Raw genomic sequence first — 15,033 nt, forward strand, 5'->3', positions numbered from 1 at the left:
GATTACTATGGTAAGAGTACTAGCAAATATCTATTTAAGATAAAAGATAACACTAAAAATGTCATTTCTGGCTTCTTTGCCAAGTATTCTCATGGTTGAACTAGAAAACTTCCCTTTTTAGCCTGTACTCAGTAACGTGATAGCGTGCAATTACCTTAACACGGTATAATGTCATCAGCTGAGCTATCATCTGCTGAGCTCACCCTGCTTGCTAAGTGAAAGATGTTGACCTGAATCATCTTCACTGAAAGTTACCTTTCAGTTGGGATGGGAAATGATGGGCAGTGCTCATCATCAGTTACAACAACTCAAGGAACAGGGCAGAACTCATTAAGCCCATCATACTGCTGAATCTAGTACCCGTAAGCTATCAAACAGACTTTAAAAGGCAGATTGTAGATAGCTAGCTATTGAAAGAGCTCTAAAATTGGTAAATCTGTAACTTACTCTTTGAGCTTAATGAGATGCTGAATTCAGGTTGTAGATTTCTTGTAATGATCTTGAATCATTGCAAGCACACTGTTAGGCTAGGATAATAATCTTCTTGGTGATAGTTAATGTTTAAAAGTGGAGAACAAGGTCTGATATGATAGTGAATTGGGAACTAGACATCAGTCCTTTTTCTGTCACTCATTTGCTTTGTTGACTCGGACAAATCTACTTGAACATCTCTGCTTCATTTTCCTTATTCAGAAAGTAACATTGATATTTTCTGAAAAGTGTGTTGCCATGCTGAATTGCGATACATTTTTTGTGAAGCACGTGGAAGATGAAAAGCAGTGTTCAAGAAAAACTGTGTGGCCTTGCTTCTCTTGTTCCTCCTTAATATGCTGTCATGCACCTCATGAGAGAACTCCTGACTCAGCAGAAGGTGTGCCCTCACTTCTTAAGCTTCACGACTTCTGTACATGCAGAATCATACCAGCGTAACTGTACAATAATAGTTATGCTGTTAATTGCGTAGCTGGCAGGGGAGGAGGGAATGGACTCCAGCTTACACCAACAGTTTGCTGCTAAAACCTATCTTATGCTAGTGTATCCATATGTGCAACTGCGCCCAGTTTGGGGTCCTGTTGGTAACTTCCAGAGTAGATGCTCGGCAAGCATAATTGCTTCTGTAAGTAGCTTAAGTTATGTATCACTTTGTTCCATGAATGTGAAGCTCATGCGAATACTGTATTACCTGTGGCAATGCAGACAGTCCTTCATTAATAATACAAGAACACTCTGGGTTTTCTGGTCCTGAGAAGAGAAGGAGCAGTGCAAGTACACTGCCAAATTACTGCAGGAATAAAGATGCTTATTTAGGTGTTGCAAAAGACTTGCAGAAACTCAATATAGCAGAGAGCATCAAAACTGCTGGACAAAGGAGAGAACTAGCAACTGTCACACCAGCTGAAGAACAGAATAAGTGTGAATGTGGGGCTGCTCTTCTGTCCTGTTGTGGTTGTGCAGAGCTGTATGCCAGGATGGCATGTCACAGCAGGGGATGCTGGGCACATCACAGCACCGTTCAGGAAGGAGCCGTGAAAGTGCCGGCTGACAATGAGCTTGTGGAGACAGGGTCACAAAATTCAGATGCTGCGGAGAGCTGGTGGCTCCTTGAAACTCAACATATCTGACCTCAGATCAATCCAGAAATGGTATCACCCTGGGAGAAAGAATGGAGCTCAGGTAGGTGTACTGTTTTATCATTACATTTTTTTCTCTTTATTCATGGGCCCTGAATCTACCTTTCTTCTCTTACTATTCCTCCCCCCTTCCCAAAACACTGCCAGACTCACAAAGACAGAAAACAGGAACTGCCTTTTGAAGTAGCTGGTTTGTTTCAACAGCATGCACTGGCAGTCAGAGGCGGAAAGAAGAGAGAAAAGACTGTGAGCAACCCAGAAATGTTCCCAGATGCATGCTTTTGGCAGGGCAGGCAATAGCATTTTAGCAACATAAATCACTGTGCTTTTAAGTGAAAAAAATGCACTGTAATCAATAGTCATGCATTTAATTGAAATACATAAAGAAATTAAAATAGTCCTCCTCATCAGCAATCCAAGCTGATCATTCTGACTGCAGGATTTTTATGAATAAGCACATAAACTTGTAATGTAAACATAAGAAGTAGTGTCTTGGGTTTCCTGTCAGTGAATCCAGGCCCAGAACAAGTGATGTTCATGCACGATTTTGGATTTGGGGACAAAAAAAGGTAAAGAAGGTTTGTCACTGGCACAAAGATTTGGCTTTGAAATAGTTTGTGGAACTAATCTGTGGCAAACATATTTTCTGCTTCTGGAGTTTCAGAATGAGCTCACTAAAAGTACCATTTTTGTCTTGCATCATTTTGACATTGTTTTCAGGAAGGTATTGTTTAAGATGTGACCATATATATTTTTAGGAAGGGCTACCCTGTTTTTCTTGCCACAGTAGGCCACCTTCACATTACGCTATGCTCTAATTTCTGGTAGTACCACTGCCATGGACTGGCTGAGAAGATACAGGCTTAAGCATTTCTCTTCTCTTTGTCTTCACGCTTTCAGTAGTGAGCTATCAGACAGAGTCCTCTCTGAGTTTAACAAGGATGGTGTTATTTATTATCCCATTGCTGTAAATCCTACCAAAGTTAAGCAGCAAACTTCCCACCTTCTCACGCACACCATGAAGTCAGTCTGTGAAAGGAAACTCATGTGTTGGCTGGGAGCTGCTGAACAGAAGCAAGAGGGATAATTGCAGTGAGTTTTCTTAGTTTCCTGTCCACTGATCATTAAAATCTAATACTGCTTGTCTGTCTTGTTATTTGTCAGAGGCTTCACATGGGGAATTTGGAGAGGCACCTTCTTCACACCTGTGGAAATCTTTGCATGAGAGGAAGAAAGGATAACGTGTTCTCCAAAGTTTTCAAAAGCACCAAACCAAGATTTCTGTGAAACAATGCAGTGGGGGGCACTGCCTGCTTGAAGAGAGGCAGAACTGGAAAGGGACACAGGAATGTGGATGAAGACCTTAAGCATCTCTAGAGAGGGCAAATGTAGATTCAACAAAGCTTTATGAGACAAAACATCCTGAGATGTATGCTCCAACAGGTCAGCTGTGCAGCCCACTGTCCTCATGGGGCTTTCCCTGTACGTGTATCTGCTGGCCAAGTGACCAGGGTAACATGCCACAATTTCCCTTCTGCACAGCCCCAGTGGAAAATCAGAATAGTGATGAGTGTTTGTATTCTGACCTCAGAATTGGGTAGAAACAACACAAAATTTCCCCTGTTTTTCTAGCCTGATTATCTTTAGGAACAAGACATGGGAAATCATGGCATGTCTCTTTTTGTCTGCTGGTTTGCATACCTCTAGAGAGTTCTCTCTCTTCCCCCTCTTACTTTTGGACTACTCTTGGCCAGTTTCAAGAAAAACTTCATAGATGAAGAGGAATCTCAAAGCCTATAAAGTTTTTACAATGTTTGGGAAAAGAGGTGACCCAGCAGGTGGTAGAATCCAGACAGGAGAGAGGCCTTTTGGAGATCCAAACCAGGAAGATAGCTTTAACTGAAGTTCATACCTGGTTTGTATGCAAAAGTCAATCAGTCACAAGAAATGACGCTATAAGAAACCGTGATCTGTTCTTTGTGGTGCTCACAGACCAACTTCTTAAGTGACTGTAAATGTTTTGAGAAGCGTTTTTTATCACTGCTCAATAAAGTTGTTATATGTAATATCTGTATTATTTGTCTCATACAACAAACATAACACCCGAATTTGTTACTCTGTCATCAGGGAAATAAAATGGGCTAACCATTAATTTAAAATGGATATATAGCCCCAGTACTGCTTGTTTCACAAAGTTGCACAAAATGAACATAAATGAACCACCTGATATGTAGCATCTTGTTAAAGAGTCCTCTTCTTTGACCTCCCTTAGCTCTGTGATGGCTGGTAATTGATCTTATGCCTGGTTGTTCAAAATCCTTAGGTACTTTTTTCTCCTGCCAAACCCATCTTTCATTTATTCTGTTTCCTGCATTGTATTACAAATTATTGTATAAAATATGACCTGTAGTATTTTATACAGTGTATTCTGCTGAATATGACAGCAGAAGTGTGTCTCCTGCTAACATCTGTTCTCACCATGGGACGTTTCAGGACAAGAGGCAGTGGGCACAAACCGACGCACAGGAGGTTCCCTCTGAACTTCAGGAAACAATTTTACTGTGAGGGTGACCAAGCACTGGCACAGGTTACCCAGAGAGGTTGTGTATCCTTTGAGATACTCACAAGCCATCTGGACATGGTCCAGCTCTAGGTGGCCCTGCTTGAGCAGGGGAGCTGGACCAGAGGACCCCCAGAGATCAACCTCAACCATTCTGTGATTCTGTGGTTTCCACCATCCTTTGGGCCTACCTACCAGATGTATATTGATGTTACCCTGTTCTTCCTTGGTGGTTAAACCTTTGTTGCTAGTATATGGCTTTGTAAGTCAGGGAATAAAAGGGTGGGGCTTCTCCTGATGCTGAGCATGTCAGTACAGTCCTACCGGTAATAATCTGGGAAAAAAGCCCCTGCCTGCAGTTTTTATTAGAGGCCTGAATTCCTCAAGATGAAAGCCTCACATGCATTCATTGAACATTCGTAATGCCTGTGAAATGCCTCTGAAGAGCTACTTAAAAATACAGCCACTTATAAATATGGCCATTTAAAAGTTGCTTGCTGCTTGTATACTCAAAAACAAGGTGGGAGGTAGGAGAGAAGGAAGTGTTTGTCCCCTTCAGTCATGCTTCCACAGTTTTGGTATCCTGTGTGGGATGGACTTCCTCTGGTTTTTACCTATTATCCAGATTCAACATTCTGTGCAAAAAGGCACACCTAATGGCTTTTCGTATCTGGAAGGCCACCTCTTCCTCTCTACATTTTCCAGTACAAAACAGGGTGATTCACCAACAAAGAATGATCTGAGACTCCCAAGCTTCCAGATTTCCTTTTGTACTTGTTTTCCCACTGCTGCAGCAGTCCTCTTTTTGGTTTTTGCTCTGATGGCTGGAATAGGTTCAGTGCCAAACTCTAGGAACATGGCTGGCTGCATACGAAAACCTTGCAACTGTCACTGACAGTGGCCAGCTTGCAATTGATCCTGTTCTGCTGCTTTGTGCTTCTTTCATAGGCCTAGTCAGGGAATGCCTCCATCACCTGATGATTTTCCTGAACTATCTGTCTTAACCATAGCTCCTCAGTTTTCTTATGTTCCCTGCTTCACAACTGGTAGTTTGTGTGATGGTGGTTGAATGGTTGAAGTCCTGCAGACCTAGAAGTATGACATTCTGCTTCTGAAACAAATTCTGCAATCTCTTTTTTCTGATAGGGAAACGGTAGACTGAAGCCCCATGCAAAAAGAAATGAGCTTATCACAGGATGTACCTAAGAGGAACTGCTGAAATTTTAAGAAGTAATGTGAAAGTAAAAGATTATGAAATGGGACAAAGGGAATTCTGGGAAGTTCCCTTAATTCCCTTAGAGGAAAGCAAGTATGTCTTCACAGGAAAAAATGGCTAGACACAAATCATTGTGGATAGCATTGAAGACTGGCTCAGCGGAGTGCCTGTTTTGCTGGTACACCGCTTCCTTGGGCAGCTGCGCTGCCCCAGCGGAGGTTTTTCCAACTGGGCACGCAGTCAAGCATCATTGCAATGTCAGCAGCTGTGTGCCAGCTCAGATGCTACCAGTGTATTTGTTAACATTGATGTGGCGTAAGAGTATCCATACAGGGTAGTACTATAATTACAGCAGTATGATTGTAGAACTCCGTTCGTGGCATATTTCGTAGTGTAGGCAAGCCTTTGTAAAACCCCAGTCTTGCCAGTGTTATCATGTGAAGCCTTCATTTGTGAAGTCCCATTGACTTCCCCAAGTGCAGAGCTAATTGCATGAGAAGGATCTAAGGGGTTTGATCCTTCTCCTGATACTTCAATGAAAATTAATTTCTTATATATTATGTATGAGTAATATATTTCTGTTTGTACATTAATATTAATGTTGCATATTTTTGAGCACAAGTTCTATTCTGTAGGATTAAATTATCTTGGTAAGTAATAGCCCAGCATTCTGCAGGAATAAAGGTTGAGCTGAAAGTGGACAATTAAGGGCAGGGGGAAGGTCCTGAGTCCCACTTCGGAAAGTGAAATTAATCAGCATTAATTTTCCATAGTGTGGGAGAAAAGTGGTTTTAGTGCTTAAGTCAAACAAAGTAAGGTATATAAAAAGCCCCCAGTTTTGCCTTTCTGTTAAAATCCAGAGAGCTTTTACAAAATTTGTGATGGAGAAAAGAGACAAAAGAGTATTCTCTTGTGCGTACTTGCAAACTATTAATTTTATTGGGCTACATCTGTTGCTGATTGTTGGTGAAGAAAGTAGTGGCTTTATTGAGTGACAGTCTGTCTCAGTATGCCTTTTTTAAAACAAAGGAAAAAAAACAACTTTAAAAAGAAAAAAGTCTATCAGCTTACTCAGAATATCAGCTTTTTGCATCTCAGACCTGCCAAGTCATGCTCTACTGCCTGTGCTTTGATGCCATGTCATCTGCAAAATTATCAGCGCAGTCTTGATCGTAGTTTCTCCTTAACATCCATAGCCACACAGCTGCTGTGATACTCAGATGCTGAATGTTAGGATGCCTCTTGATGGGTTAGCAGCTCTCTGGCTTCAGAGGGTCTCAGGTTGGCAGCTTTCTTTGATTTTAAGCGCAATGTAAGGGGACAGAAAGAGGTGGGGATGCTGACAGAAAGTTCAGTTGCTGATACAGTCAGCCCCGGATTCCGGAGCACGGCTCAGCACATGCAGTGCACTTGCAGTGCTCAGAGGCTCAGCCTCACCCAGGATCAGGCCCTAGGACAGAAAGACAGAAAGAAGCGTATTTGTTTTTCAGATCCCAAATCAAATTCACAGTACTTAAAGTTGTTTGTACTCATAAACTATGTAAACCTGATATGAAGTAATTGAGAAAATAAATATACAGCCACGTGATGCCAGGTTTTAGAGTCACTTTTCTGTCAGGTACCTCACTTCAGTACTGAGTTTCAAAGACCTAGAGAGATTTAAAGTATTAGAGAGCTTGAAGGGAAGAGATGCATTTTTTAAATGTTGCAAGATGCAGTTCTTTCTGTGTGGGGATGTGAGACATTGGAAGCTAATGCACTTGATCAGCCAGGGGAAGGAAAGGTTTGTAACTAAGAGACATTGAAGACAGACATGATTAAATGCAGAATCCGGAATGTAAAGGTGAAAGACAGAACAGCAGACCAAGACTTCAGGCAGAGTAGAGAAGGAACGACTGCTAGAATGAACATTTGTATTTCTGCCTCAATGCATTTTGTATATTAAAGCAATAAGTAACCATAATGAAAGAAATTAGAAAAAGTAATGTTTTTCTCAATTTTTTGTTTTGCTTACCTTATGGGATTGATCGTATTCTGTCTCTAGGCATGTGCACTCAAGACCCCATTAAACTTAAGGCCCTGCTAAACAAAAGCAGAACAATGGAAAAATCCTCATAAAATCATTATGAACATGTTTTTAAAAGCAATCAGGAAATACTAAGTAAAGGGTGTTGTGTGAGCAATGAGAAGAGTTAGCAATTAGTCAGTTCAAAAAAAGTGCAAGATGACAATGCCCCATAAACAAGATAAATAGCTAACTATGCAGTGAAACTGGCTAACATATGCTTAGTTTTTTTAGAGCTTAAGGTTGACAAAATAAGCATCCAGGAAGATAGAAAAGAAATCCTCAATTAAGGTACTGTCAAAAATAATCTGAGCTATGATGAAAAATGGCTAAATGGACAAATAAGCTGGGACCGTGGTTGCTCTTGTGCTTCACACAGGGCCAAGCACACTGCAAACATTTAATAAAATAATGATGTAAAAAATCAGCTGGCAGCATTAGGAGTTAGCACTGGCAAGTTGCTGTAGTTACTGTGCAAGTCTTACCTTGGTTTTGCATATGATTTGTTGGAAGCTATTCACTTTCTCTTGTCGGGTTACCTTTCTGTTGTTTTAACAGGTTGAATTAGCTCCACCCTGGGTTTAATGTGAGGGAAACTGTGATTGAATGCTTGGTCTGGGAGAGGGGAATTAGAGGATGTGGGAGGTGTGGCATCACTCTCTTCTGGCAGCAGCAGGTTTTCTCAGCCATGTCATTGATCCGTGCCCCTGGTCTGTGCTGAAACTGAGTGGAAAAAGCCTTGAAAGTCCCCTTTACTGGTGTGACAAGGGTAAACAGTGTACCTAGGTGTAAACAGGACATCATTGTTAGGTTAACAAGTACACGTCAAAGCCATTTTTGGTAGTGCATGCAAGAGATGTCTGAAAGGAGTATAGAATAAACTAGGGATGCCTGCAAGCCTGGACACAAAAGAGGGAACGTAGATATGGTGCATTAGAAGCTAGAAGACATATTTTTGGTTACTGCTCATATAGGAAACAAGTATTCAGTTAAAAGGGGGATACAGGAGATCTAGAAATGGTATATGTAATCAAGGAAACCAATACTGTTGAAAAAATGCTTTGTCATGGAGCTTGTGGCATATCCTCCCCATGGAGAAGAATGAAGTATGGATTAGGTGTAATATAATGGAATATAGTATACAAAAAGTGACTTACAAACACAGAAAAATATCCATCCCAAAATTCTCAGAGAAAGAAGCTGAAGATAAAAGGAAACATTAAGCAGATAAATTTACAGTCTTTTAAGAAGAGGTATCAACAGCCTGGGAAAAGGCTACTAAACAGACATTTAACAGGGGATGTAAGGATTATGCATGAAATTACTGGTTTGTGAGCTTTAAACAGTGAGGAACATGAGAGAAAGGCTAATCAAAGACATGATAGAAGAACACCTAGAAAGTTTGGATTTAATGAAGGATAGAGGGCAAAGATTCACAAAGGGAGGATCATGCTTAAAATTTTCAATAAAGAGTATTTTGAGAGAGTAGCCACAAGTGCTGACAGAGAAGCCTATAAACATGATTTACCAGGATTTTAGCAAAGCTTTTGAAATGGTATAGCACAAAAGACTAATCTGTTGGGTGAATAAGTATGGCATAGGGAGACATACTTTGTTTGATTAAAAAAGAAAAGAAACGCTAACTTGGGTATGGAAAGCATAGGAGTCTTGTGAATTGAAGCAGGTTAGGTTGGAGGGGTGTGAATAATGGAAAGCCTTAAGAATCATTATTTGCACCAATTTTGTTGAATTTATGCAGCATATCAGTAGTCTGGAAGAAAGAGTAAGTAGTAAGGTGATGAAATTCCCTGGTAGTAGAAAACTGGGGAAATGTCAGAACAAAATAGGCAGGTGATAAAATTCTGAATGATTTTGACAAGGAGGTGGAGCATGGGCAGATAAGTAGCATATGCAGTTCATTTTCAAGTAATATAATGAGGCTAGGGGATAGAAGAAGAAGAATGTATGGATACCTCAGACAGTCACAGGGCACAATGCTACTTAGAAGGATCTTCTGCATACTTCTGAAGCACTTCTGAATAGAACTGTAAATCCTCTAGTAGAGTGTTTATTAGTTGTTTTACTTTGTTTATAAAAGCAAATAAAATTCTGGACACAGAATTGAAGTAACAATTGAAAGACCATATTCTTGGGCTGTTTATAAAAGGAGCAAAGCCTCGTTTGACATGATATGGACACTGGGCACCTTTATAGAAAGGAAATTCTGAAAACTGCGAAGTGACAAGTGAGGATCAGGACAATAATTAAAGGTCTAGGTGACATTAATTATTCAAAAGGTTAGAGAGACACATGCATATACTCTGCATGGATTGAAGGCCCAATCCAAAGCTTATTAAATGTAGTCACAGAGAAGCTTTGCATGCTGGAAAGCTTTAAATTGGTTCTGAAAACAGGAATGCAAACGAACAGGAATGCAAGAGGCAACCAGATAGCCCAGTGCTCTTGTGAGACACCTAGTCCAAGCAGTTACTCTTCTACGACAATTTTTAATGGCCCCAGGAATGACATGGGCCTTGGATTTACGCTCAGCATGTAGGAAACAAATTGGCACTTAGGTTCTTGACAGGAGGGGGTTTAGTGAAGGATTGTGGGCTTGTTTAGTGAAGAGTTTTTATGAAAAGATGAGGCCACAATAACATAAGAAATAAAAGGAAAAAGTTAAACCACTTTCTTAATAGCATCTGATAATGTATGTGTCGCTCTTCTCTGGATCAAATCTTTGGAAGTTTTGCAACCAGGCACAGTTTAGAGTGCAGTACAGCTTCTCCAGATACCATGCTGGTCCTGCCTGAGTCCATATGTAAATGCACTGGTAAGGGTCTTCTGCGGCCCACCTTTGCTTATACGAAATTACTCTGTAACAAGAAATGTGCGTCGGCTTGCTTTTGTGTTTGGAGGGGAGAATGAGAATGTTGTCATGTTTCTGTCTCTTGCAGGAGGCTGACAGGTGTCCTCTGGCAAATGCAGTGGTGGCAGGTTGGGGTGTAAGTGTCCCCAGCTGTCCTCCCTTCATCATACTGTGGAGCTGATATGGCCGGGGCTGTGAGCTGGAGCAGCAAGGCCTGGGTGCCCGCTCTGTCCTGCCGAGCCCCCCGTAGGCACAGGTGACTCGGGCAGAGGGGCAGGGAGCTCAGCCAGGGTTCGTTGCTGCAAACAACTGCAGCAAAGCAAGGCAAGGATGGCTGTCACAGCCCCATGCTTCTTTCTCTGTGGAGCCATCTTGTATTGCAAAGGAGTGGAGACACTCAAGAGAGATTCAAATGCTTCCTTGAGTCACAACCCAATTTTTCTTCTGTGCTGTGCTACACAAGTGTTGCAAGGCTTCTTCCCTGGCTATCCAGGCAAGGGACATGGAGCTGCAAAACCGCAGGGCTCATTTCTGTCTTAGTCCCCCAAGTTTCCCCTTTGTGGGAACACAGAGGGGCTGGGTCTCCCCCTGGGTCTCACCCCAGCAGGGAATTGGGACCAGCCATGGAGCACATCAGGAGTCAGGAGCTCCTGTGAGCAGTTACGAGTCCCGTGGTTCTGACAAAGCTTGTGAGACTAAGATGTAGCTTGCAGTGAAAAAGGACTTCCTCAGAATGCGAAACATATGGAAATAAGTATGTGGGGTTTGTTCAACGTGGTGTGAAAATGACTGGGTTTGATCATTTGAAAATCTAAGAGTAAATGGAATTTACAGAGTTTGTTTTTAAAATAAAAGCGTAACGTGCACAAGTTTAGACACTTTGAGATGAGTGTGTGTTGAGCTAATAAAAGTTGATGTCAACATTTTAGAATATGTTTGAAAACAAAAAAGAACTCGTGTTTGATCAAGCAGCAGTCACAAAAACATTTTTGCCTTCATGATAAAAAGAAAACCTCTGTGTGTGATTCTGCAAATATGTCAGATCATTTTGAAGAGGCTAGTAAGTGCTAGTAAATTACTATTTTTTTGTTGTTGTCAAATGAGTTTATTTTTTGGCATTAGGCTTCAAAAAAAGCCCCAGCCTTTGTATGTGTTGTCATTATGTACATCAGTCATAATTTTGCCGACAATTCTTGACATGCACTCTGCGTTACTGTGCTAACAAGAGAAAAGACCAGCCATTAAGTTTATGTTTCTTTGTTTTTGAACAAAGTCACATATCAGGAATAATGCTAGAGGTATGCTAATAAACAATATATAGTGCCAGTCATCAGGGAGTAAGAAATATTTTCTAACTAGTTCTAAAGGGAAACAATGTTTTTAAAAAAGGGAGAGTGATTGTTATTTATGCAATATTGTTGTTCTATATGTCAGCATCAAAAAGCATCTTGTAAAGAGCTTAGCGTAATAAATCTTTGATCGTGACTGTCATTATTTAGAGGTCTTTGATAGATCTAGATGTAGTGCAGTAAGGTTAAATTTACCAACATATAATAGGAAATCCTTAGACTGAATCTGTATTTCTACCAATGTTACCAGTATTGTCACACCAAAAAAGAGAAAAAGTGTTGTATCTTTTAAAACAGCAGGCTTTACAAATCGTAACTGTAAAACTAAGTCAAAGCAGATTTGTTTTCTGGGTGCCCATTGATTTTGTTTGTCTACATAAAGATTTAAATTGGTTACATTTCAGAAAACTAAAGTTGATTTAAATGAAAAGCAGCAAAAAAGGCTTATGATTGTTTCCACCGAGAAGCAGTGCAATACATTTTTTTATTGTCATCAAGAAAATTAAAATAGCCTCTGTGTATGAGAAGCAATGGGACATCTGTAAAGAGGAGCCCACAGGAACACTTAATTTCAGAGTTGACTTTGATTAGTCACTAATTTTTCAGTTAACTTGGTAAGACAAAATGACATATGTTGAAAAAGTCTTTATATTCCTGCCTAAAGGTTTGAAGTAGAAAGATACTTAATGGATGGGCACTTTATCTGTCTGGGACAGGGCATCTAAATTTAGATGCTGATAACAAATCCAGCAAGTCTTTAATAATGTTCAGAGTCAGGAAAAAAACCCTTTTTTAAAAATATAATCGATAATACCAGCTGCATAACACTCTTCAGAAGTTAAATATATACAAGACAGGCTGGATTTTTGATGCACATTATCCGGTGTACCCTACTTCTTCCCCAACTAATATATATGAAATCTGCAATTTACTACATCTGTGCCAGCTTTTTGTAACTTTACATTCCTTAAAAAATATATGTTGTTCCTTTTTTTTTTTTTCTTTTTGCTGATGTAGGCAAGGTGTCTGTGGCTGTACAGAAGGATACGTGTCTCTTGAGTTATTTCCTTCATGTGGCAGTTCAGGGCTTACCTTGCCTCCATTGCATCTTCAGAACAACAATTGAGCTCTCCAGGACTGTTACCTTAGGACTTGAGTCCTTGGTACTACAATTATGCAGTTGAATAATTTTATGAATCTGCCTTGTCTCATTAGATGCCTGGATAACTGCAGATTTTAAGTCTTATGATGAAAAACCAAATTTTTACTTTTTAAATATACTCTTAGTTTTCACTTTTAAAGCAATGCTTTCCAATGAAATCTCTGGCCAATTCAGGTCAAGAAAAATAATAAGAGAAAAGAAAATCACATTCTTAGGATGTTGAAATGTCTTGGACAAGTGACATACCTTGTAGAAAAGTGAAATAGCAGATCTGTTTTGAAAGACACCAAGACACAAACGAAAAACTTTTCCCATGCACCAAAGAGGGCGGAGTAATGCATTTCCTTGTTTATAATGAAATTCGATCTGTATACACCGTGATTTTTAAGTAAGTCAGGCCCAGTCTAATGTGGCCAGAAGGATTGCTCTCTGGCTGGTTTCTAGCCAGCCTTCCCAGTTTTAGTACAGGCTTGCCAATAGATATTGAAGCAACTGCCCGGATACAATAACCGTTTGTCCAGACTAGCAGGGATTTGTCCCTCCTTGAAAGATGGCAGCCTGATGGACCATTTAAAATCTGTGGTGCAGAGGAGATTCTGCAGCCCAGTTGAGAATGAGGGAGAAGCAGATTTCTGATTTCTGTGTTCTGTTCCTGGGTTCTCCCCAGTTCTGTAGTGAGCCTAATCTATTGGTATAAAATGAAGGATTCACATTGATTTCAGTGTTGCTTGGATCACATCCCACATATCCTCATTGCGTTTTGCCTTCCATGAATATGAAGCTGGTGTTTCAGCAATACTGGTCTGTCCATGGAGTTAGGAAGCTGAAAAATCCCCAGTCTCTACAGAGTTTCAGGAAACTCGATAAAAGGTACTACAGAACTGCAGAGTGTTATTTTTTAATATTAATAATTAAGCTTTAGTGAAAACACTGCTGGAGAGCTTTAAATGATCACTTTGAACTCAGTATTTTGAGTTATAACGAAATGGTTCCAATTGTATGTTTCAGTAAATTTTATCTACCCTTGTTTCTTTAGAAGAAGACCTACCAGTGCATCAAATGTCAGATGGTTTTCTACAATGAATGGGATATCCAAGTTCATGTTGCAAACCACATGATTGGTAAGTGAAGCACTAAAACTTCTGAAAGACAGATAGCCATTTCTCTTACTCATGATCATCATTGCCTCTAAAATTAAACAGAGTTAAGGAGAAATTAATTGTGCATCCATCAATGATTAACCTAGGCATGATTGATTTTTTTATTCATATTATTAGACTTGATAAAGCATTAGCATATTTTATTTTCTGCAAGGGCTAGTTTAGACTTCTGCAGAGAATTATATATCCACTGCCAGTCAAAACACAGGTGATTAGCAAATTAAACTTCTAATCATTTTTGCATTATTGAAAACAAACTAACAGGAATGGTTAATGAACTGGATGTTAGCTTTCCGTAGAGTTTTAGACAGGTTTTAATTTCAGAAGTTATTATGGTAATGACACTACTGTGTACTTCTCAAGCACCTTGGTACCAAAATCAAAACTGGCGAGTTTTTGTCATTAGGAAACATAAATAATTCAAATGGCCATGAAATAGTATTGTTTGTTGTGTTTGTGCAGTCTAGAAAAAAATCCTAAGCGTATCTGTATACAATTAAATACTATAATTTCTTTGAAAAAATACGGAATTGTAGTATTCAGTAATGGAATTGGCTCTTTAAGGTACAAGCATTTTAAAAAGTCTTCGAGGATTCCTGAATCCAAGCCTGGCTTGATGTTTACAAGGCTGTTACAGTTGTAAATTAGAATAAAACAAAAGCTGCTTTTTCTTTGATATTAATATTGTCCTATCATTTGCTTATTCCCCTAGGATTACCCATAATGTTTTCAATTTGGTAACCACTCAGTAATAGCACTGAGAGTTCTATCAGCCAATTAAATTTATCAAGCACATCATTTGCCCGCTAATAAGATAACATTGCCAGGGTTGTCTCGTTTTGTTTTTAGCCTCTTTTCCAAATTTCACATTTCAAGACAGAGATGGATACCATTGATTTTATAGTCCTGCTTTCCTTACGCTGCTTTTCTTTCTATAGTAATACAAAAGCATGCAAGGCAGACACCAAACGATATGGTATAGAAGCCAGTAATTACATATCCAACAGAAGAGAATTTGCTG

General features: G+C 39.8%; 1 protein-coding gene across 11 annotated transcripts in view; it reads left to right on the plus strand.

The window, feature by feature from the left end:
- The window catches only part of ZNF521 (zinc finger protein 521), a 232,906-nt gene that overhangs the window by 99,540 nt on the left and 118,333 nt on the right, over positions 1-15,033 (plus strand). For 10 of the 11 annotated variants that reach the window (XM_072852595.1, XM_072852598.1, XM_072852599.1 and 7 more), the window contains one exon: positions 13,889-13,973. In XM_072852595.1, the coding sequence (XP_072708696.1) occupies positions 13,889-13,973 (85 nt within the window). The remainder of the gene's footprint in view (positions 1-13,888; positions 13,974-15,033) is intronic. The other variant, XM_072852597.1, reaches the window with a different exon arrangement.

The sequence above is a fragment of the Ciconia boyciana genome, chromosome 2, assembly GCF_034638445.1.
Source record: "Ciconia boyciana chromosome 2, ASM3463844v1, whole genome shotgun sequence".
Taxonomy (NCBI): Eukaryota; Metazoa; Chordata; class Aves; order Ciconiiformes; family Ciconiidae; genus Ciconia; species Ciconia boyciana.